This window comes from Nicotiana sylvestris, chromosome 2 (assembly GCF_000393655.2).
Source record: "Nicotiana sylvestris chromosome 2, ASM39365v2, whole genome shotgun sequence".
NCBI classification, from domain to species: domain Eukaryota; kingdom Viridiplantae; phylum Streptophyta; class Magnoliopsida; order Solanales; family Solanaceae; genus Nicotiana; species Nicotiana sylvestris.
Genome location: NC_091058.1, coordinates 55341842 through 55366543, shown reverse-complemented (window position 1 = coordinate 55366543; position 24702 = coordinate 55341842). Strand labels below are relative to the sequence as shown.

General features: G+C 35.1%; 3 protein-coding genes across 4 annotated transcripts; 1 reads left to right on the top strand and 2 right to left on the bottom strand.

Annotated features, from left to right (window-relative positions):
• The first annotated feature begins 322 nt into the window (after window positions 1-322).
• Window positions 323-6201, top strand: LOC104238529 (chloroplast protein FOR GROWTH AND FERTILITY 2-like). The gene is made up of 2 exons (XM_009792904.2): window positions 323-717; window positions 5265-6201. Exons 1-2 carry the CDS (start codon window positions 418-420, stop codon window positions 6105-6107), a joined length of 1143 nt encoding a protein of 380 aa, XP_009791206.1. The 5' UTR covers window positions 323-417; the 3' UTR covers window positions 6108-6201.
• A 777-nt stretch (window positions 6202-6978) lies between these two features.
• LOC104238528 (probable CDP-diacylglycerol--inositol 3-phosphatidyltransferase 2) lies at window positions 6979-13764 on the bottom strand. Of its 2 annotated transcripts, none has more exons than XM_009792902.2 (11): window positions 13543-13764; window positions 12219-12340; window positions 11992-12076; window positions 11862-11911; window positions 8475-8514; window positions 8298-8342; window positions 8137-8202; window positions 7885-7999; window positions 7744-7800; window positions 7551-7649; window positions 6979-7419 (listed from the first exon to the last, which is right to left on the bottom strand). In XM_009792902.2, the coding sequence occupies exons 2-11, from the start codon at window positions 12277-12279 to the stop codon at window positions 7366-7368; spliced, it is 672 nt and encodes a 223-aa protein (XP_009791204.1). In that variant the 5' UTR covers window positions 12280-12340; window positions 13543-13764; the 3' UTR covers window positions 6979-7365. The 2 variants fall into 2 exon arrangements, with proteins under 2 accessions (XP_009791204.1, XP_009791205.1); XM_009792903.2 differs by having other exon boundaries at window positions 12219-12355; window positions 13543-13692.
• Window positions 13765-22350: 8586 nt separating this feature from the next.
• LOC104238527 (monolignol oxidoreductase AtBBE-like 13) lies at window positions 22351-24317 on the bottom strand. Its single transcript, XM_009792901.2, has one exon. It carries the CDS (start codon window positions 24275-24277, stop codon window positions 22634-22636), a length of 1644 nt encoding a protein of 547 aa, XP_009791203.1. The 5' UTR covers window positions 24278-24317; the 3' UTR covers window positions 22351-22633.
• Window positions 24318-24702: the final 385 nt, after the last annotated feature.

The following is a 24702-nucleotide window of genomic DNA, read 5'->3' as shown; positions in this document are numbered from 1 at the left end:
TTATCTATAACGGAGTACTGAAAGGATAAGCTTATTATACCCGATATGGATAATCTTCTACCGGGGGTAATATTTATCCATAACCGGGTATCGAAGTGATAAGCTTCTTGAGGAAACTTATTTCCAATAGAGTACTTAAATAGATAAACATATTTACGGTGGAGTCCCATATGGATAAGCTTCTTCAGTAAGCTTATTTACAACGGAGTACTAAATGAACATCCATAATATAATATATTTATAACAAATGATAGACTTTTATTATTAGTTACTTATATAACAAGAAAAAAAAATAGAAAAATTTGAAAATTGCTTACTTTATCCTCTTACCAAGTCAAACAACTCTCTGTCCCCTACAAAATCTGTAAAAATACAGAGGGAGGAGAAGATAACCAAATTCTAAGCAACCAAGTTGTAATGGAGAAGCTTATCTATTCCACAACAACTCCATTTCCCTCTAAACTCCATTTAAAGCCATCTCCTTCTCTTCCCAGAATTCGCCACGTGGACTTTAACCTCCCTTCTTCACTACTGAGTCTTGAGTCGCGCCGAGTCAACAACTCGCTTTCCTTCAAATGCCTCCGTGATTCTTCATTCTCTGTTACCCAAAATGGACATGACAAAAAACCGTTTACATCTCCGGGTTTTCCAAACGGATCCGGATCGGAGCCTGATTTTCTCAAGCGTATTACTGAAAGAATATCTCAACAAAACAAGGTAATCCATTATCCTTTGCCAAGATTAAAAAAAATATTGGGGTAATTTTGGCTTATATTTGAAAATGTTTTTTTTTTGTTGTCATTTTGATACTAGAAAAATTTGCAAGTATAATTTCTAGAATTTAAGTAAGAAAAGTGAATTAGTTGTCCGATTTAGCTCCTGAAGTTGAATTTGATACTATTCGTTTGCCTACATTCAGATTTGTATTTGGTAGCATTTTGACTCATATTTAAAAATGTATGTTTTTTTGTCATTTTGATACGAGAAAATTTACTAGTATAATATATAGAATTTAATTAAGAGAAGTGAATTAAGTAGCCCTATATAGCTCCTAGAGTTGGTAAAATTTCACACTCGGTTATTCATAGCGTTATTGTACATTGGGATCTGTGGCGGAGTCAGGATTTCCGCTAAGGGGATTCAAAAAAGAAAAAAGGTAAAAAGAATTGCAGCTAGTGGGAAATGAACCAATAACCTTATACAAAGGTGTTGAACCCCCTTGACCACTAAACTATGCTTTTGGATTGTGTTAACGGGATTCAAAACATAATATATAGAGGTAAAAAATAGATTTTGCCTTACGTATACAGTATAATTTTTCGGCGAAGGGGGTTTGGGTGAACCCCGTTCCGCCCCTGTTTTGGATAAGCAGATGCAAAGCTAGGATTTCAACTTAATTGGTTCTGGATTTATAAACATGACTTCAAGTGTAAATAACTTGGTTTTAAATTTAATATTCGTACGTGTTTAATGAATTTCTTAACACAAATACACTGTTTGAATAAAAATTACTAGGTTAGGCTGAACCAATAGGCGGGCTTCTAGCTTCGCCCTCCAATGATAAGCAAGAAGTTTCAAACAAATTGGGATTGACAAAGTGTTAAGTTTTGTATCTATGCGCAATTCAGTAGTGTTGGATAGACAAAGCGTCAAGCTGGCCCAGACACCATCTAAATGAAAAGTTCAGCTCCCATGTTGGTGTATATGAAGAAAATTAATTAATATAAACTTCAGTTTAATGTCGATTTTTGCTTTATTATGGTGTTCTTTAATCACCTTCAGGTGAAGGGTGATTAAGTGTGTCCATACTTCAGTTAGCCGGTCCTATAACCACTAGTTCCAATTGAACCATCAATGGTGGTTTCCTTTAAGGTGATCCTAATTTTACAAGATTAAAAGAGAAAGGGTCATATGGAACAAAAGAACATGTAAAACGACTGAAATATCAGAAACCAGTGTTATCAAAAGCAAAAAGCGCAAAAAAGCTCTAAGGTCCTTTGGGGCTTTAAGCGCAAAACGCAAATAAAGCATGGGCTTTAATGAAAAAAGGCGTAACTGGAGAAAAAGTAAAAATATGCATATGTAGTCTAAGAACAATAATAAAAAGCATGAATAACAAATATATGGACATGAAATTTTAAAAAAAGATTACGATAAAGTGAAATATCAATTATTTAATGTCGCCTTTTCAGGATTACACTCATTGGCAAGTAAAAGTATGTCTTATTGCCTTAATGCGACACTGAAGCACCCACAAAGCGAGGCGAATCGCTCAACATGTTTTGAGCCTTGCTTCAGGGCTTAAGCGCGCCTTTGACAACACTGTCAGAAACCAATACATTTGGACCTTGTAGAAGACTCAAATTTGTCCGTCTCAATGTAACATCTATATTTATTCTTTAGGTTAAAAAATGGCATCTACCACGGCCAGGTTCTTCAAAGGTGTAATTGTATAAAATGTAGTCCGAGCATCTTTCAATGAGATTATTGAAAGATCTCAAAGGCAAAAATATCAGGATATGCCTGAGCATCTTTCAATGAGAAAAAAATCTCAGGAAGAAAACTACAATTGCAGTTAAGTTGCAATCTGTGTTCAAGCTATGCTCGGAGTTCCTCTTTTTTGCAAGGGTACAACTGGGCATCTTTCAATGAGATTAAATATCAGGAGAAAAAATGAAAGTTGCAGTTAAGCTTCATTTTTCTTGTTAGATTGGTAACAGCTGGGAAGATAAAATCTTCATAGTCCGTGGAATCCTGAGAAAACATTTGTAAATGTAGTATGCAACTATGCATGCCCTCAAGTTCGTTGGATTTTCCATCTTTTTTAAAATCTTATGAAGTACTTGAAGAGCTTCCTCGGTAGATTATTTCTGGTTTCTATAACCTTGCAAAACTTCATTAGCTGCCATTTCTTGCCGGACCTTACACTAGTTTGATATACCAACTTTAAAAGGGGATTGCATTTTAGTTTCAAAGGAAAATTTGCCTTGATGTAGTTATATCTCTCAGTGCTAATGCAACGTTCACTACCTCATTTTATAAATGTATACTAGGTAAAACTTGAATTGGTTAGGATACTAAATATTGGTTTCTGAGCCTGCAATGGTTTGACTTTCAACATTCAGGGAGAATAATATTACCTTTTAGTTTTTCAGCATCATGTTTTAGTAGTCCGATTGAATATGTGGTTGCTTTGCCAAATCTGTGCTAGTTAATTGAACTGGTATACTTGAGCAAATTAATTAGCTGAATTCTAGTTTTTGATGGAACATTTTTGTTATCTTATACTGTTGACTAGGGTACAATTCAAAAGTCTGATCAATGATTTTAGGTTCTATGATTTGCTTATGAGGTGTTTTTGTTGCTTGGTTTATGGGGACAGATCATTTGGGTACTTGAAAAGCATTAAAAGCACTCATCACAATCTGATGTATGCTTTCAGATGAGTTATAACGTTCTTTTCAGTACCGGATGGTAAGTTGGTCAGTGTGGCTTTCTATACGTTTTTGCTTGTTTCCTGCATTACTTTAATTGCAATTATGGTCTAAAAATATTTCATCTTTCATGCAAATACTAGTTGATTCACTTAGACTCAATTTAAATGATGGAAGACGAGTTAGCCACCTTTTTGCACTATAAACCCAATAGTTAGAACTTAGAAGTCCTCTTCGGTTGTAGGATAGGCAATTGGTCTCTTTATATGGTCTTGGGAAATTCTCACCTCATGAGGTAGCTTTTGAGGTTGAGTTAGTCCCAAGGTCCATTTCTTAATTCTTATCAAAATCTCTTTACTAGGATTGAATTTTGTTTGAATGCTCTATTTTTGAGTTTCACCAAGGATACATTGTGTGGTATAATATCTATGCACTACAAATGAAAAAGAAACCAGCATTGTGGACATAATTTTTTGGTTCCTTTTTTAACTTTCCATTTCTTGATCTCATAAATCATCTGATATTAGGAATGCTTTCGCCTATATTCATTTGCCAGGTTTAACATGGAAAGAACAACAACTAACAATAAATTCAATATTGGAGTTATATTCTTAAATAATGAAAAACAATGAAAAATTTACCTAATTATTCCTCTACTTTTTTGCCGTTTACATTTATTGTATGAAATTTTTATCTACTATTTGAAACAATAATGCAGAGACATTCTCTTCGAAATCTTAGCTTATATAAGGGCAAGAACTCTATATATACCATTGTTCAGCTAAAACCAATCAAATTATTTGGAAAATATTAGCAACAGAAAAAGAAGAAATACCAAATCAAAAGTCACTAGAGCATGTTTTGCAACTTTACCTCAATAAAGTTTTAAAAGAAAGTACATTTGTTACATTTCTTAGAAAAAAAGTGTTACAAGAATATACTTGGAAATCTGTTGTGTCCACGTGTTAAATTGCTAGACGTTCAAGTTGTAAACAATGTGAAGGCTTATTTAATAAAAGGATGTCATTTGAATGATCTGTAGAAATGGATATGAAACATAGCTTTACATTTTGCAACCGCTTTGCTGCAATGAAAGCAAGAAAAAAAATATTGAAGCATTAAGGATTAAACTATTGAGTCTGTGTTAGTGAATGTCTGTAGGCAGTTGGCTAAGCTTGGTAATCTGACTGTCATGTATGGCCAATCGTTGCAATGTAATGATCCTATGGAACTTATGACTGATGTTACCTAGTATTTGACAAATAAATATCCTGTTTGCCAAAGAAAAAAAAAGAGGATTAAACTATTACTTATAGAAAAGGATGAAGGTGGTGTGTCTTCATTATTTTTTTGTATGCTGTTCTTATCTTATGGGCCTTCTATAAGAATATTCATTAATTTACAGGTAGTTACATCTTTATATCGAAATACTTTATATTCAACAACCTTCTGTTCAAATAGAAACATACCTTCTTCATTTAGATGGAAGTTAGAAACAGTTTACAACTCTATGAAACTGCAATGTTGATGTCAAGATGATGCCAGTAATAGAGAGCTTTTAGCACAAGCACCACAGACTTGTCAAGCCTGTTGGATAAACCAGTAGGAATTGCAGCCGGGGTTACAGAGAGGTTCACCTTGCTGTGGTGTAAAATTACAATATTCAGTATATAGTTTTTCAATGATACCATGTAAAATAGTATTCATTGAATTTCATAGCATCAGCTAACTGACTAGAAAAGGCCATTGATGGTCCATGCATTACAATTTGCTTCTACAAATATTTTTTTCTCCTCAGCATGTCTTGTGTTTTCATATGATTCCATTCAGGTCCTTTCTGCAAGTACCATAGTTCTTCTGTCAGCCGTGTTTGTTATGCTCATCCACCCGGTCATTGTTTCACCAGCATTTGCTAGTTTCCAAGCTGCAGCTAAGACTGGAGGGCCGGTAGCAGCAGCAGTAGGGAGTCGACTTGTTCGTAATGAACTACTAAGCAGTGCATGGACTGGTTTTTTTGCTGGTTGCCTGCACACGCTATCAGGTCCTGACCATCTTGCTGCTTTGGCTCCTTTGTCAATAGGCCGCACAAGGATGGAGAGTGCAGCAGTGGGAGCTCTCTGGGGCTGTGGTCACGATGCTGGGCAATTGATTTTTGGCTTGTTGTTTCTGCTCTTAAAGGACAGACTCCACATTGAAGTTATTCGTACATGGGGTACAAGAGTTGTAGGCTTCACCCTTCTTGTTATTGGAGCAATGGGAATTAGGGAAGCATCTGAAGCCCATACCCTGTATGTTGCCCTTGAAAATGGCGAGTCTGATGTTAGTGTATATAAAGGCATTGATGCTCCAGTTATTGGGAAGAAAAAGAAAGTAGGCTTTGCAACTTTTGCGACCGGCATTGTTCATGGGTTACAACCTGATGCACTGATGATAATCCTGCCCGCGCTTGCTTTGCCTTCTCGTTTGGCTGGTGCTGCTTTTTTGGGTATGTTCTTGGTTGGAACTGTTATGGCAATGGGAAGTTATACTGCTTTTATTGGCTCATGTAGTCAGGCATTGAAGGATAGGATTCCTAGAATTACTGAGAAGCTCACTTGGGCTTCTTCCCTTGTTGCAATTGGTTTAGGCCTTTGTATTATCATTAGCCAATTTTTTGGGTTTAGCCTGTATTAATTCTAATCCGGCGTTTCATTTGTTTATCTTCAATACTAGGTGATGTATTTTTTATGAGGATATATCTTTTTGATTGAAGATTCATCTTCATTAATGAGACGAGATCTTCAATTAGTCGGGTTGTGCAAAATTTTCAAACCGCCTCACCCCATCCGCATAGCATTTTTTTCTCTGGGTAATAAGACTTGAGAGTAAACAAATGATTCAAGATCCTTACATAAGCTAGTTTAGCTTGATAACTCAGATAGAACAAAACACTCTCAAAGCCAGGCTTCTATTCATATGTTGTCTTTAAAATCGAAGATAAAGTTGCTTTTTACTTCTGGTCACAGTTTTCGAATTTGTCATCTAGGACGACAAATACTAAATACTTATTGAGATATTTTTTATCATAATCAAGTTACCATTTGAAGTAAGTACACACACACACACAAAATTCTTATAACTAGCACCTACAAATGATTTGCTAATATTATTTATAATCTTGTTTAATATATATTTTTTCCTGAAAAATATTTTCCACAACCAACCAAACATCAGAAAATATTTATTCATAAAAATATCTTCAATTCCACCAACATTCCCCAAAAATAGCCATTTTCCCAAAAAAGATTTTCTCATGGATTGCACTTACAAGATGAACATGATAAACTTCTAGCTACTGCAGCGTTGGAGTGAATCGAGTTCACTTTTCTATTGGCGAATAAATTCTATGGGTAATATTAAAGAGAACAAAACATAAACGGGACGCCAAAAAGACCAAAAGTGCTTCAATCTAATATGTTGGAACTTCATATATTAGCGTGAATTCTTGGAAACAGCTGATATCCAAGCAAAGTTAATGAACCGAGATGAGACAAAATCCACAGGCTATTTGTAAACAATCAGAGAATAAGCATTAAAATCCCTGCGATTTGCCAAAGAGTATGTACATTCCAACTAAGCAAAAAAGGAAGGAAAAAAATGGCAGCAAAACCCGTTAGAATCATATTCAACTTTAGGCACACAGAACCAATCGAGGTAGAAATGGCATACATGATTAGGCCTTAGGCCATAAGCAGTTGTTAATCAAAAGTCTCAGTTCATTTCTACAGAACGTATGCATCAAAAGGCTATTTCCAATTCAAGCCATCACCAAAGAAGCTGCTACACCGAAGAACGACGGGAATGCATGACCAAACGCACTATCCAGAAAACCAAATGCACTATCCCGAAAAGCATTATTGCAGAAGCCTCTTGTTTTGCGTCTATATCACTATTACTGTTTTTTGTTGATGTCATACAGCACACAAGCATCAGCCGCAGTTTTCATCTGAAACCAGAAAAGCGTCATATTGATAACAGCATTTAGCACTAGGCAAAGTGAACTCGGCAAATAAGATATATTACATATGCACAATTCTTCTACACTGTCAAAATCTAGCATAGGTAACAGTTGTCTACCTGGATAACATTAACAAATTGTTTGATTGCCCATCCAAATAGAAGAAGAGCAAGTAAGACCAGATAAATCCAACTTGTCGTTGCAGCATTTACAAGAACCTAAATATGAAATGCAGAAATGGTGAATCGGCTTCTTAAACACAAGGCAACAGAAATAGAAAGATATATAAGATCATAATAGCAATGGTCTTACATCAATAAGACTTTCAGTTTGGTTCCTTGCAAGAAGGAACAAGGTAATATAAAGAACCTGGTCAATAAAAACTAAGTCAGATGACAACTTCAGTCCAGAAAAAGAAGCTCTAAGCTTTTCAGGATCGATAGAGACAGTTACCTCACATGATACGCAACAATAGCCCATAAACATCCTATTTCCATAATAAAGCTTGAATAGCCAGCTACTGCTGTCTTTTACATCTTTATGACTTGTTTTTCCTACTAAGAAGGTACTGCAATAATATTTGAAGAAAATTATTCATCTGAGAACGCTCTGATCAATCAGAAGTCTAAAACACAAGATAAGAGAAAAGATAATGCAGCATCAATCCTCACTTAAAGGATATCGGTTAAGTGGAGAGTTAATTACCTATACATTTGCAACCAATGGCTGGAAATATCTAGAGCAAGCAATGACAAGAAAACTAGACCAGGCCTGGAAGCATGAGGACACGGGAGGAAATAAATCTTAAATATGCCAGAGCTTTTAACAATCCACAAGCTTACGCAAATAGGAGTCAATGAAACTACCTATAAACCTGCGAAAGAATCACCAGCAGACAGGCAGTGCTAACCCTGAAAAATCATACCGGCGCACATAAACAAGAAAGTAGAATTGAGATCTTTAATATGAAAGCAAGGGAAAATATTTTAATTATTCAACCACAAGGGTTTTGAGGGGATTGAGAGTTAGAAATGTGGCACTACCTATCTGTCACCATGTCCAAAACAGCCCCAAATGTTGAAGCTGAATCCATAGAGGAAAATTGACAATCAAAATACTTTTTCAGTTGCCTAAACAAATTGACAATCCAAAATATATGGCAGGTCTTACATATGAAACTCAAATAATGTCCATCAAAGCCAAACAACTGGGGGAAAAACTCACAGATGCTACACATTATTACCCAGTGTAATTTTTCTTCTTTTTATGAAGTAATAAAATAAAGAGTATCCCGGTTTACTAAGCTCCCGCTATGGGCGGGGTCCTAGGAAAGGCCGGACCACATTGGGTCTTATGCACGCAGCCTTACTTGCATTTCTGCAAGAGCTGTTTCCTCAGCTTGAACCCATGACCTCGTGGTTACTTGGCGGCAACTTTTTATGAAGTAATTAACCTGTATAAAATTTTAGCACACATATCACTAGTAACCAATAGCTTGAAATCCATAAAAGATTCAGTGAGGAAATGAAGTCACAAATCCTCAAGCAGTTACCTTTCAAATTAATACTTAGGTTTTTAATTGTCAAAGGGGTGTGCAAATAGTTACCTTTTAAAAAAAAGGGGGGGGGGGTCGGGGGGGGGGGTATTGCACATTGTGTAAATTGTGCAACGAGAAGGGCAGGACTCGAGTAGATAAAAGATCATTAACGCATATTTAAATAGAAAATTTGATCTCAAAGTAGCACAAGGCAGAGAAGGCAACAGTTGGAATGTTGATTACATTCCAGAAGAAAGCTCAGTGATTGAGAGGTCCATGAAATGGTTGAACGTTTTATATGCTCTCTGGAATACTAAAGCTCCAGGGAAAATTATGTGCTTTGTATGGTTAGCTGTTAAGAAAGCCTGTCTGACTAAGGAAAATCAACAAAGAAGAGGCATACAACTTGTAAATAGATATTATTTGTGTGAGGAACATTTTGAAGACATCAATCCCCACTTTATGCATTTCCCTACCACTTCATAAATCATAAGTACGACAGATGTTTCTGAATATGATGGGAATGAAATGGGCTATGCCAAAATTAACAGTAGAAGTACTTCTTTGCTGGAGCAGGAAAGGGCTGCCTAAACAGTTAAAGAAAACTTGGAACACCATACCAGCTGCTATTTGGTGGTATATATGGAAAGAAACAAGAGGTGTTTTGAAGATAAGAGGAGCTCAACCCGGAGAACTACTGCATCCTAATGATTTCTTTTTGGTATAAATTGGAAGTAGCTGAAGGTGCTGAAACACTTACAGTTGAAGGTGCTGAAACACTTGCAATTTACAGAAACTTTTGTATAGATAGTCAGGGTTGATACGCTTATGTTTTTCTTTTTGAATGTACAGCACCTTCTTAGTGTTGTTTACCTGACATCGACAATACTTACCTATTAAAAAAAATGTTAGACGTTCATGTACATCCTAAACCAGCAATATATTGCCTCAACCAGATCCATTCTTGACACCTTAATTTGATTACTTAATCTAAGGCATATTTCTATATCTGCCTATATGAGCTTTAAAAGGTATAGCCAATTCTAACAACATATAAAGGGGGGTTGCAGTAAATTGATTCTTAAAAGCTCATCAATCATTCTCATAACGATTTTGTACCCAATCATTGCCATAATCATTTTCAAGATATAAATAATAACCACATGGCTCAAATTCAATGTAATATATACTAGTCGAATAGGAATAGATATAAATACATGTTTGCTTAGCTTTTCCCCAAAAAGGATTCTCACACTATGATAGTCTATTCAAATCAAATAGTTGCCATTATTCTCTAACACATAACCGCTGCCACCTTGTTCCCAAAGGTTCTCCACAATGTTGTTGTTCTTTCTCAAATAACCAAGATAAAAATCTTAGTGTGCAATCCCTAGGCCACTAAGACGTGGCAGCCAACAAGAATGGGTTTGGCCCACATTCTAGACCCTTAAGAAATATTGTTTTCTAATGTTATATGTAATGTTTTAGCCCAGTAGCCACGTACTAATTATTCTTTTTTTTTTTGATTTGCACCGGGTGTCCGAGTCTCTTCGAGCCCCGACTAATCCCGGGGGTGCACAGACCCTCGGCAAGGAGTTTCCCGCAAGTGCACCACGGTTAATTCAGGTTTTACCCAGTCCGATGGCCCTCAGAAATTGTTTGCACCCAATGGGTTTCGAACTTGAGACCTTGAAAGGGAGCAAACCCCAAGGCTCAAGTCAATTGCCACCAGGCCAACTCCTGAGGGTTGCCACGTACTAAATATTCTTACCCTTTCAGTAAGTAAACTTTTAAATTAAGTAAACAATAATCAAAGAAATCTCTTAAAAGTTCTTTAAAATTTGTCGGGTTATTACACACAAGCATCTATTTGATATTTCTAGGGGGATCCTGAGGGACTTTTGGCGGTTATTTAGAACCACAAATTCCGCCAATGGTTGCTCTTAAGCACAATGAGCTTAGCTTGGAATCAAGACTTGCAAACTCACTCATATGCTATGCTGTTGTTTTTTATTCTATTGATTTCAACCTTCCATTAGATAGCCCTGGATAAGATAGAGTTGCTTGCTCGAGAGAACAGAAATACCATTGCTCGTGAAGGACAAGATAGGATTGTAAGGCATGAACGTTTTGGGAAATGGCGGAAGCCATGAAGCAAAGGGAGTTTCAAATGCACCAGGATTACAGAGAAGGAACTGCTTCAGAGGCAAATGTTGCTGAAGATGCACTCACATGAGGACTAAAGGGTCACGAAGTAGGGAAATAATGATGATTCACTTACTCAGAGCTTTGGCCAATATGAGTTCACCTTGTACAAGCTTTATCGGGGAATTTCTCATCTTAGTAGGAGCTTCCAAAGAAATAGCTCAGACCAATCTCTACACAGTCTCCGATTGGCACTCCTTAATGCTGCAGGAAGTTCATCCTCTTATTATCAGCCAAGGTGATTGCTTGGTCTATTGTCGAAGCTCTTCGTCGTTCATAGACACACAATCTTCGTTCTTTCTTTACCGAATTCTTTGTAGGTAGAGTCATTCTTTCATTCTTTATGGTAGATAGAGAAATAAAAGAAAACCTTTTAGATAAAAATGTGCCGGTCAGGTACAGGTTTCCTTTTTTTTTTTTCCTTTTTTTTGATAAAGTAAGGTAATAGGTCAGTTACATATAGGTTTCTAGTTCCTCAGGCAAAATTCTAGGTTTCATTTCTGTTTGTACCTCTGAATCCATACTTGTATTTATTCATTATTATTCTTCTAAGCTTAGTATTCTTTCAAAGTTCAGTATATTCAGTCAATTTGTTCAGTATATTCTTCCTTTGGTTTTAATGGTTTATTATTCTTATCCAAAGAGACATGGTATTTCATCAAAACATAAAACAAGGAAAAATTCTCACCTTGATTGAATTTTCGGGCAAACCAACCATCCAAAGCATCACAGACAAAGCTGGAAACCAAAAACTCAATAAAACAACCCCACTTCCATAAACTCAAAAAGAAAACAAATAAGAAATAAAGCGAACCCACCTAACAAAATAGAGAAGCGAAAATAGCTTTTTGTCCGCAAAGCACACAGCAAATGCAACGCAATTCATCAAAATTCTTAAGTACCCTGCATCCAACAGAATATGTAACAACTAATTCAGCACAAATATCTAAATACTCAGCAAACATTTGAACAATCACTTAAGTGGCATTTCTTTGTCTGAAGCTTCTTCGAATTTCTTAACACAAATTTTCAAAGAAAAACTCACCTATAATGTTTGGAATGTAGAGGTAAACATTTACTGGCTTTGTTCTTGTTTTGTCAGCCATCAGCTAAGAACTATTCTCAAACCGTACCAGTGGCGGCTCAAGGATTTCGCCGCAGAGGGTTCTATTAAAACAATAACTTCAAATCAACAAGCAACAATAACCGGATCAAATAACAAGTATCAATATTCAATATATATCAAGAATCAAGTGAAAACCATAAAATACATTATATGAATATAATATCACCATTACAATTGTCCTAAGCGTGTTCTCAAATTTTGGAAAGGATAAAAATTGATTCAATAGTTACACTAGCAAATACCTCATTTTCTACATAACAAACTAAACAAGCATTCAAAATCTCATCACTAAGATTTGCTACACAATTAACTTCTTACATATTTCAGAAGAGAAACCCCTCGCAACCATAGGAGTAACAACGGGTAATATTAAACTTAAGTTGTCACAAGCAAATAAACAAGTACCAAGTCTGACAAAAAAACGTATTAGCAAATAACCATGAGACTAAAACTCAGTAATAGACGATTTCTTTAAATCTTCCTAAGTTTTGGTGGACAGAGTTACTCGATACCTGTGTTGGTGGAAACCTATGGCAAAGTCGAGATACATACAAGCTGGTCCAGACACTACCCTCACTAAAAAAACATTAAGTGATTTCTTCTCTTCTACCTAAACTTTATGGGCAGTGTTGTGCTAATGGAAGGTAGCAGGTACCGGTGAAAAAGTAAAGGTATGCATAAGTTGACCCGGACACCACCATCATCAACTTTCTAGGCTAAATGTCTTGTAATTCAGGTTCTCTTTTCTTTTTTTTTCTTTTTTTGGGTAACTTCAAGTCATTTTGTTATATAAACTTGGCTTGTTGATCCTATTTTATTTATCATCCCCCATCCTATTTAGTAAGTTATATACACCGTCGCTATATGCACTATCACCGAAAGAAAATCTACAATTAAGCCTCCTTAAAAAGTGTGATTTGCAATCTTAAAAATAAGACAAATTATGGGATACAACATGTAAAAGTGGAAAAATTTCTTAAACGCATTTTCAACCTACCGAAGACAGAAACACAATCAAAGTGCGGGGCTACAAATCACTATGGGAAATTGCAAAATCCCTAAATCGCCATATGTAGGGTTTCGACTTATTGACAAAAACAGCAAATAATAAATAAACAAACGGAATGTTTGACAAATGTTAAATCTAGAGATTACAACTTATAGTCAATAATAGAAAGAGAAAAACAAAATTATATTGAGGGCTTCGAATTCGGAGATAGTGAGATTTTGACGGAAAACTTACCGGAAAAGGGAAGAATTGAAGATGCCGCGGTGGTTTGAAGTGTGAAGCGAAGTGGAAGTTATTGTATTTTGTATGGAAGAATCGTCGCTTTTTTGCGATTTGGGAGGGGAGCTCGCTCTTTATTTTGTTCTTCTTTTCATTTAAGAAAACAAAATAAAAGAAAAAGGAATAAAGTCAGATTTGGCAGAACAATTCCAACTCACGATGCCAAAAAAAAAAAAATCCAACTCGCGTTGTGGAGAAAATAAAGAAAAAAGATTCCAAAATTGAGTCGAATCACTGCCTTATTAAATGTCTGGTCGAATTGTCCAACTATACGGAGAAAATTAAAAACTCGAAGGACCTGTTTGGACATAAATTCTTAAATATTTTTTGAAAAAATTAATTTGAGTGAAGTTTGATTTGAATTGAAAATGTGTTTGGACATGAATTTTAGGGCAAGTTTTAACATGTTAAAAATTTAATTTTTTTTTCAGCTAAAAAATCTCAAATGATCATGATTTAGCCCAAAAAGAGGTCTTAAGCTATATTTGAGATTTGAAGTTCTCTAAAAACTAAATTAATTCTATAAACAAACACATATTTTTTCTTTTTTTTGTAAAAGAACTTTCAAAACTTATGGTCAAGCGCCTACTAAGCTTTCTTACAATTATCTTTTGCAAAAACTGATGAAATAGCTTGCACAAAATATAAAGAGAAACTTTCAGAAACCATTATGTTTTAGTGGTTATTAGCTAGTTGTAGCTACCATTTACTATATTACTTCCTATAACTATGTTTTCAGGTTTTTTAGAGTGTATTCGATGTATTTAAGCTACTGTATTCATGAATACAGTAGCATTTCTAGGCGTGAAACATGAGATTACAGCTAGACAGATTATTGTATTCGACTGTATTCACGACGTGAAACAGAGGATTACAACTAGACAGATTATTGTATTTGACTGTATTCACGATATGTATTTGTGAATACAGTAACATAAATGACGCAATTCATGATCTATTCAACTGTTTTTAAATGGAAAGTGAATCAATTAACATAATAGACTCCTAATATAACTCAACAAACTCAATTATAACATACAAAATTTGTATTTCCAGTTATAAAGAAGATTCTCAACCGAAAAATACCCCAAAATATAGCAATCTTCAGAGAAATTATATAATTACATTGAATATAGTTAAATACATAAAAATACATTGAATACATGAAGTATAGCAGGTCATGTATAGAGCAAAAACATATGAATACATATTGCAGATACATTTGAATACTATATACATCTGAATACATAAATTATATTAATTAAAAAATATATATGAATACATTCATGGATATATAGCGAGACAGTGAATACAATAAAATACATGGAATACATCGAGATAACTGAAATATAATGAAAAAAAAGACAATGAATATAATGAAATACATAAAAATACAGCGAAATACATTGAAAGATATTTGAAAAAAAGGTAACAAAATATTCAAGTTGTCCAGCCCCAAACTTCATCGTCGTGTTCAAGAACAACCCTAATGTCGCACCTCACGTGTATGTTCCTTGAAGGCACGAATCGGGTTGTTGGTGGGAGGCAAAGAAACGTCGTAGAGTGGCGGAAATCAGGCAGACTTCAATCCATATTTTCCCCATTTCAAGGAAATCTTTTTGCTTGATTCATACAAATGGTGACATAATATGTGCTCCTCAAAGGTTCTTTCCTTTACTTTTCCGGTAAGGACTCCAGTTTTGCCCATCTTTATCATTGATTCTCCAAAATCCTTGAAGAAAGTAGATGCAAAAAAATTTCTGTTGACTACTCAGAAGAACAATCGACGGAGGATCTGATGAGAGAGAATCCATGAGTTTGTGTTCATGGAGAAAACTGGCGTTGAGAGAGAGGGCATCACATTTTATGAGAGAGAGGGCAGCGCATTTTATGAGAGAGAAGGCAACGTATTTTATGAAAGAGAGGGTAATGTATTTTATGGCTTAAGGGTAGGAGGTGACCATAAATAGATATTTGGCTATAACAATCAAAAAGTAGCTATGAAATATAATTTTTTAAAATGGTATTTATTTAAAATAAATAAGGTATCAACTTTTGCTATAGGAGTTAAAATTTCCAAATATAAACCCTAAGACCAAATTTAAAGCGCGTCCACTTTCGACCAATTCACATCCTCTAAGGTCTCATTTACTGCAACTTATAACTGACTTATGCGGATGCAGAATTTAATGAAATAAGCACTAAATATATTTTGAAGTTTAATAAAATTTAGCCCGTGAATTGTTTAGTAGAGAAAGCTAGTAAAGTAAATCTTGAACGATGATAAATCAAACAACAAAAGAGAAATATACCAAAAGAGATACAAACATTTAACGTGGTTCGGTCAATTGACCTACGTCATCGGCGGATATAACAATCCACTATATAAAAGAGAGTATAAAATATTGAGAGAACAAACTCATAAAGAGACAAACACACGCGACACACTAGCATTTGTCCCGTAAAGTTTTTCCCCTAAAGAAGACTCCCAAGTCCCCCTATGATATATTGTGGAGCATGTGGATGTTCCTTAATAAGAAGGAAGGATCCTCAATGTATATAAATCCAAATATTTTCCTACAAGAAAAGAAACTAGCCAAATATTGGAGATTTATAATTTTCTTCTACTACAAGGAAAATTTAATTATTATAAATATGTTGCTCTTTCATGCAAGAGATAGAAAAATCAAATATAGTAAGAAAATCAACACAACACCTAATAGTTAACCATTGGCAACCAACTGTAGTTTGAAGAATTTATAGAGCCATAAATAGGTAAGTCATAGATGTCCATACCAATAGTGGAATTGCATAAGGGATGATGAAGAGTGTTGTTGAACATTAAATAGGGTGGAAGAGTTGCAAAAGAGTTTTTTGATAATTTTCATGACTTGCAAACAACTTGAAAGTTAACAGAGTCTTCTGGACTGAGACAAGATGCTATGACGTAAAAAAAGGTCTGCTGGAAGATCTGCCCATAATCGTTTCTCCTCCTCTTCTGTTTGCTCGAATCCTCTTGATTTTATCTGGTCAATCAACTTGTTAATTAGTTACAATTGCTACAAAATAAGCACATAATCATAACCCCACCATTTAAAAAGTTGGTATTCACAACTTAAATTTAGACATTAAGTAATTGATCCCAAGAAACTAATTAAATGAGAATTATGACTCGGATTAAGAGACTCTCGGCTTGTTTACTGGCTATGTATTGCCATTTGTTGACACCTTCTTGGTCTAAACTCTTGTGAAAACTGTGACAAGGGGTGGAACGTGAACCAGCTTCACTTTTCAAGCTGTTATTACTCCAAAACGAGCTCCTCCACCACCTCTAATTGCCCAAAATACATCATCTCCCATTGTTTCTCTATTAAGGATTCTACCATTGGCATCAACCAAATTGGCATCTATTATATTATCAGCAGACAGTCCATATTTTCGTAAAAATAGCACGGTATAGCCAGTTTTCGGACTGGTCATTCAAAAATAGTCAGCGTTTACGAAGTCAATGAAAAATAGCCACTATTTTGCTGCAACAGAGACCGATCCAGCATAATATATTGGAGTTCGGTGCACCTGTGTATGAACTCCAACATATTTTGCTGGACCGGTATACTTTGCTGACTCCAGTATAATATACTGGAGACTGGAGCATCGATGCTCCAAACTCAAGTATATTATACTGGACAATTATACTTGCTGGAACTCTAGTATATTATGTTGGAGTTCTAGCGTACTTATCCTGGAACTCCAGTATAATATGTTGGAGTTCAAGCATACTTATACTGGAACTCCAGTATAATATACTATTGTATTTTCAGAGTTTTGAACAGTGTTTTTGCTCAGATTTATCTTTACATGAAAAATGGCTAAATTTCGATTACTTTTGAAACTGGGCTATTTTTGAACGACCGATTATAAATCTGGCTATTTTTTGAATATCTCCCCATATTTTCTCATCATAGTGCCAAAGCCACCTCCACTGAAGAGCCCACCAACACCAACACTTGGGCATAGGCCACAAGGAAATCCAGGAATGTCACTTTCTTGGCTGTGTTATAGTAAAATTCTCCAATTGTTGAATCCAAAAAACGAGGAAAATTCTTATCGATTCTCACTGCTATTTACAATTGTAATCAAATTGATTGAAAATCATTCATTCCCTAAATTTCCGGCAATGATTATAATAAAGGATTTCCAATTCTATTACTCCATCCGGTCCACAATAAGTGACCAATTTGCTTTTTTATTTTGGTTCAAAATAAGTGTCAATTTATATAATCAAGAAAATATTCAATTCGTTTTTTTCAAAATTACTCTTATGTATGTATCCTAAAAAATCTTTTATTCCTCACATTAAATTATGATGCAATATTTAATTAATGGTAGCTTAGTCACACTAACTATTTTTATCTAGAATTTAGTATTTTCTTAATGGGCGCGCCCAAAGTAAATTAGTCACTTATTATGTACCGGAGGGAGTATACAAATGTGAGTATGTAACAAACACAGAAATAGAGATAGAGTAAGAAGAATAGAATTAAGAAGATAGAGGAAGATTTAATGAGCCTAAAGTTGTAGCCAAAACAAATATTGGACAGTACTTCTTCTAATAAAGCAACATGCTTATATCTTAGGAGTAGTAGTTTTTCCTATTCAACACGTTACCACACAATATTTATGAATCTGCTTTTCTTTTTCCTGGATTGCATATAGGACACCAGATAATATTAAAGATGACACTGAAAAATGCCTTATCTTTTCAATTTTATCACATAGTTTATGAAGTCGGGTTTCATGTACTGATATATGGCACTTTTGAAAATTCATCATTGCTTATGAAACCGATACTTTCTTAAGTTCTTTGTCGGGCAAATACGTAGACGATCCCTTAAACTTCTCCAGTTCCATTTTGACACTTTAGTTTAGCGTTTTTCCTATTGAACACTTTATCTATATTTTGGAGTATACCATCTAAACGCAAGGCATGACCGATCGAAGGAGCGTTAGTTCCACTGTGGGTTTCATTTATCAGTTCCATGTCGTAAAAGTTAACAACTTCTCGCAATGGAATGGATATTTATCATTGTGGGTTTAATGCACCACTGACTATATCATGACACCTGCAAACCCAAGTCGTCGATTTTATGATTGTAAATTGAGCTCGGTCTCAAAGTAGTTCATTAGGGTTTATTAGGCTACGGAAAGGGGATTTTGGGTGGAAGATCAATTAAGTGAGGCGAGGTAAAATGTGGGTAAGGTAAAAAAGGGGGGGTTTTATCTGACCTGAATAAATAAACACGTGTTAGCATTTTATTGGTATGTTATTCCACGTGGGAAGCATTTAAAAACACGCGCTTAAATTTTTATAGTCCGGTCATGCATTCTGTTTAAATGGTACAGTCCAAAATACAATTAAAATGTTCAATAGGAAAAACACTAAGTTAAAGTGCCAAACTGAAGCCAAGTTTAAGGGGTCGCACACATATTTTGGCCTTCTTTGTTATTGTTATATACAGCTTCCATCTTCCACCTTGCCTCTAGCCTTTGCATTCTATCTTGAAATGGGAATATCTACTTTGTGGTTCACTTATAAAATAACACCGGCATCAAAATTATAATGGACAAGCAGAGGCGGATTCAGGATCTGAAAGTAGCAGGAGCATATGAGCGGATAGCTCAATTAGTGCCAGACTTTTGATCTTAAGAGTTTCAAGCAAAATATATAAACCTTTTAAACATATATGTACATATATATTTAGAATTTTTGCCGAGCTTAACCGTGTCTGATGACCCCTCTCCTCAATTATAGGTCCTCCTCTGCTGACACGTGCAATTGCAAAATTTTCTTGACTCTTTAATGCTCATTCTTCTCCAATTGCAACATTATATTGCCCTAGAGTTTCTGCTTAAAGTTAGGCAGAATTGGGTCATACGCACATGGGATTAAAAGGATTTTGCAGGTTAATTACAAATTGTAGGTACGAGGGTAAGTCGCGCAAGTTTGACTTAATATAATGGATAGGTAAAGTGGTCTACCCAAAAGCCTATGTTTAGCTTGAAAAAACAAGGGGAGAAAAAGTTACCCCACCTTGTTTGACAAAAAGTATAAAACTCTTTAATTATCAGTACTATAGAAGGTAAATTTTAGTCAAACATAATTAATTCTAGATTCAAATATATAGAGTGCGAAAATAGAAGAATAAGAACATGTAATATTTATTAATGTAACAATCGTACATCAAACATGAGAGATAAGCTTACATCTAGGACGGATTTGCATCATAATCATGGGAGTAAGGAAGCGGAAGAGAGGGAACTGTTGATGATGAAGAGATTCCTCTTTTTGACTCTATCATGGTAGCTATCTGGAATCCCCCCCTTCACTGGTTCAGCTCCCCTATATATATATATATATATTAATAACTTCCCCTTTTATCCAATGGTCTTTAATCGGCGTACTTTCTTACGACCGTATCCTCCGTCGTTTGCTCGAACATAACGTTTGTTTTGTGATGCAAGCTTTTCGACGATTTGACCCCGGCGATGGCCGAGGTGCTCTTTGTTACGCCCCGGGGGCATGATTACGGCTTGGTCGATCCCTTATCATTCCTCTTAAGGACAACCATCCTAGTCAGATTTTGACTCATACACTACTAAGAGGCGGAGTTAGGATTTGAACCTTATGGGTTTGAGATTATATTCCTTTTAAGTTACTGGATTCTAAATTAATAATTTGTACATATTCATTAGATTTTTTAATACAAATACAAGATTTGAATAAAAGCTATTGCATTTGACCGAACGTACAAACAGCACTGTGGCTCCCCCTACTACTAACTATAGTATTTGTCAAAGCCCTCAAGCCACTCAACTTCTCTGTCGTTCTTAACCCTTTACTTGTATATTAACATGACTGTCATAATGTCAAAAGTCGTATATTCACCACCCAACGGAATTGTGAATTAGTCTAGAGATGCATATGTTTAGCAGTTTTCAAAAATGATAGTCAATAAAATATTTTTTTTTGGTATATATGTATATTACATAAAAAAAATATACATATTTTATGCACTTTTTTGACTAGCGAATATAATGAGTTTCAACTGACTAGCCAGTTTTATATTTTGCTCATTAGTTTATACATCCTACGTTAGCATCATAGAAGAATTTCATAAGACTTAATGCATAATTGGTAGCCAAAAGAATTCTAATGAATACTCTTAGAGCTGTTAATATGGGCGGAGCCGGGCTAGTCTAGCCCACCCCACGTGGGCTTTAGTAATTGACGAGTTGGGCTGGGCTAGCCCACTATTTTGATGGGCTTTATAATGATCGGCCCACCCCAGTCCTATGTGGGCTGCGGGCCCCCACGGGCCATCCCATCTTTTTTTAAAATGTAATTTTATATTTTTTCTTTAAGTTCTAATTTAAAAAAGATAAATATTTAAAAGCTAAAAAAATCGCATTGGAATTTTTTTAGAAAACTTAATACTTATACTGTTCCAATAAATCACAATAAATACTAAAAAAGTAAAAGACAAAACTATATTTCATTCAATAAAAGTCAAAACTCAAAACAAACTATTCAAGAGAACGTCCATGACGCTTAACGCTTATGGAATATCCAACACATCATCTTCATTAATCACATTTGAATTCTCTTGTGAGAAGGTTGTCTTAACATCTTCACTTTCACTTACATTTACAATTTGTATGCAATATTAGTTAGTTAAATATTAAAAATAATTAAATTTTTAAAACTAATTAACGTTTTAAGACTTGGATCTTTTAATATGATGAGCTTAATAAACTTTAAGCTTGGAATACTTTTCTTGATATTTTTTATGTCATATAATTTTAATTTTATATTTTATATATTTTAAATATATATTTTTATTAGGCCCACGGGCTGGCTCAGCTCGGCCTCAGTCAAGTCTCACGAGCCATGGGCTTTTTCGGGCCGGGCTTAAAAGCCTCGTTCATAAATGAGCTTCAATAATTCTAGCCCAGCCCTGCTAAACTACGGGCTGGGCTGGGCTGGCCCAACGGGCCAAGCCCATATTAACGGCTCTAAATACTCTTAATATTGGGCCAGCCCATATTGACGGCTCTAAATACTCTTAATAGTTCCGTACGATCAAAATGTGTCTTACCGACTTCGTAAAACTTATTTTCCTATATTCATATAAAAAATATATTAGACTAAAGTCAAATAAGCCAAACATAGACTCAGCTGAAATCATTTCTCCAACACCTATTGCAATGTTCTTTTGCACAAAAAATTAACTTTTAAGTTGATAATAACTAGTAATAATATTAAAATAATATCACTTTAATATGATCATCTATTAATTACTAATTTAAATAACATAAAAGTAATTTAATTAACTTACGACACTCCCTAAGGGGTCGTTTGGTATGAGGTATAAGAAAGTATAAGGGCGGTATAAAAATTTAATATCATCTTAATACTTTTTTTGGTTAGCAAACCAAGTATAAGTTATCCCTATGTTAATTTTAACACTGGAATAACTTATACCTTATAGAAGGTGGGGTAATTAGCACCGGTATAACTTATACCTTCTTCTTAGAAATTATGCAATTGTCATTCTTAATACAACATACCAAATAATGAATAAATAACAATACCAACATAACTAATCCCAGCATAACTTATCCCAATATAACTTATACCGGCATAATTCATACCGTTATAAATCGTATTAAAACCAAACGACCCCTAAATGTACACGAATAACACAAGTAAAAAGCATAGATAACCCTTCTTTCATTTAGTAATTCGACACATGCTACCTCTGCTGGAGGCATAACTCAAGAAACTAACTGATTTAGTGACAAACATATAGAATCAACTAAACAAGCCACTAAAACACTAGATTTACTACTATATTATAGTATGATTTTGGCAAAACCATACATTATATTACACCACTTTAAACAGCAATTAGACTTGTACTACTGAGGTTAAAAACATACTAATAATATTTTGCCAAAATTAGCTTAGCATCACTATCATATCTCTTTAATGGTTAATCTTTTTTCCTTTTCTCTTCTTAGTAAGAGGAAGAGTTGGGATGCTTTGTTCAAACTTGAAAAAGTTTTCTGGATCCACCTTAGTCTTGATTTCCACCAGCCTATTAAAATTGTTCTTGAAATACTTATTCCCCCACACACTAGCTTGTACAAAGCTGGAATTGGAATTCACATTCTTGTTCATTCCCAAATCAAGATCCCTGTAATTCACATAAGCTTCTCTTGGAAACATAGAAGCATAAGAAGTCATGTAATTGTATAGCTTTCTGATCCAATTGATGTGTTTCGTAGCCAATTCTTGATCAGGTTCATTCCAGAGAGTCAAGTACTGAATCTTGAAAATGACTCCTTTTCTGTGTGGGAAAGGAGTTTCTGATTCTGATATATTAGCCATCATTCCTCCATATGGATTCCATATCATTAGTGGTGAATATTCTTCTAATAGCCTTTTCCATATACCTTCAAGTCCTGTTTCAGGAATTGGCTCTTTTATAAAGTCTGATTTGGCTTTGAAGTAATTCTTGAATGTTGGCTTACCCTGGAGAAGTATTTCTGGTGGGGTTTTTGTTGGAAAACCAGCAATGTACAAAATTGACTCAATCCAATTCATTTCTATACAATCTTTTTGTGTCAATCCTAATTCAGGGAAACTCTCATTCATTATTTGTAAAAGCCTGTCAGCTTTTCCAAGAAACAATGAGTTATAAGCTGTTTGAACTGTCCTTTCTCCCTTTTTATCTTTTTTGTCCACCACATTTATGACTACTCTCATGAATAAATCATCATCAATTTTATCAGCAACTTGTTGCCACTTGTACAAAATCTTCGTCGCGCCATCTTCCAATGTTTTCGGGACAGTGAAAACAGTGACAATCGATGGAACAGTAACTAATTTTAATTTCCAGGACAGTATGATCCCGAAACTTGCTCCTCCACCACCTCGAATTGCCCAAAACAAGTCTTCCCCCATCGATTGCCTATCGAGTATAGTGCCATTGGCGTTAACAATACGAGCATCGATTACATTGTCAGCTCCAAGCCCGAATTTTCTCATCATGGAACCATATGCCCCACCTGTTATGTGACCACCAATTCCTAAACTGGTACAAAGTCCAGCTGGAAATCCATGAGTTTTGCTTTTCTCTGAAATTCTATAATAGACTTCACCAACAGTAGCACCAGCTTGAGCCCAAGCCGAATTTTCCTCTATGTTCACGTCGATCTCTCGTAGTTTGGAGAGATCGACGATGACAAAAGGAGAGTCCATTACTGAAATGTACGAGAGGCCTTCATAATCATGGCCTCCACTTCTAACTCTGAGCTGAAGATTGAGTTGTTTTGCACAAATGACTGCTGCTTGAACATAGGATTCTGCCATTGGGGTGAAAATCAGCTCAGGTTTAGGAACTGATGGTATCAAACACCTGAGATTTTGAGCTGTAGAATTCAAGACTGTGTTGAATGAATCAGTGTTTGGGGTGAAGAAAGCTTTGGAAAAAGGATCAGAGAAATCAGAGTTCTTGCAAATACATTGGTAGAACTTTTCAGGGGTTGTATCAGAATGAGCAGAACAAGAACTTGAAAATAATAAGACTATGAAAAATGAGACCGTAATAGAGTTTAAGGATGCCATAATTGAGAATCTTTATTTTTTTCTTGAACTGTGTTTTTGGATTGTTGAGGAAAGCATCAGGGGGTGATGGTGTTTATATACTGATGAAGTTAGGGCTCGTTTGGCACGAGGGATAATGGATACTTAATCTTGTGATTAAATTTGAGATGAGTTTATTTCATATTTGGTTGAAATAAAATCGTGGTATAACTAATTTTGGGATTAGTTATCCCGGATTGTAGTATATTTTTATTCCTATGGAAGGGTGGAATAACTAATCCCGGAATAATTAATATATGATAACTTATTTCCCAATCAAACTTTAAGTTCTAATGCTGACTCTATGTGACATAATGCACATGTCAGGTTTTATAGATTTGATTACTGGTTTCAATGTGCAATTATTAGGGAAAACATAATTAATGAATAATTCCTCAAAAAGTAGT

Coding starts and splice junctions, on each gene's coding strand:
- LOC104238529 (XM_009792904.2), top strand. CDS start 418: ATGGAGAAGCTTATCTATTCCACAACAACTCCATTTCCCTCTAAACTC. Junction 718..5,264: donor GAATATCTCAACAAAACAAG/GTAATCCATTAT, acceptor GATTCCATTCAG/GTCCTTTCTGCAAGTACCAT.
- LOC104238528 (XM_009792902.2), bottom strand. CDS start 12,279: ATGGCTGACAAAACAAGAACAAAGCCAGTAAATGTTTACCTCTACATT. Junction 8,343..8,474: donor TTGGACATGGTGACAGATAG/GTAGTGCCACAT, acceptor ATGATTTTTCAG/GGTTAGCACTGCCTGTCTGC. Junction 7,650..7,743: donor AAACTGAAAGTCTTATTGAT/GTAAGACCATTG, acceptor TTTCATATTTAG/GTTCTTGTAAATGCTGCAAC.
- LOC104238527 (XM_009792901.2), bottom strand. CDS start 24,277: ATGGCATCCTTAAACTCTATTACGGTCTCATTTTTCATAGTCTTATTA.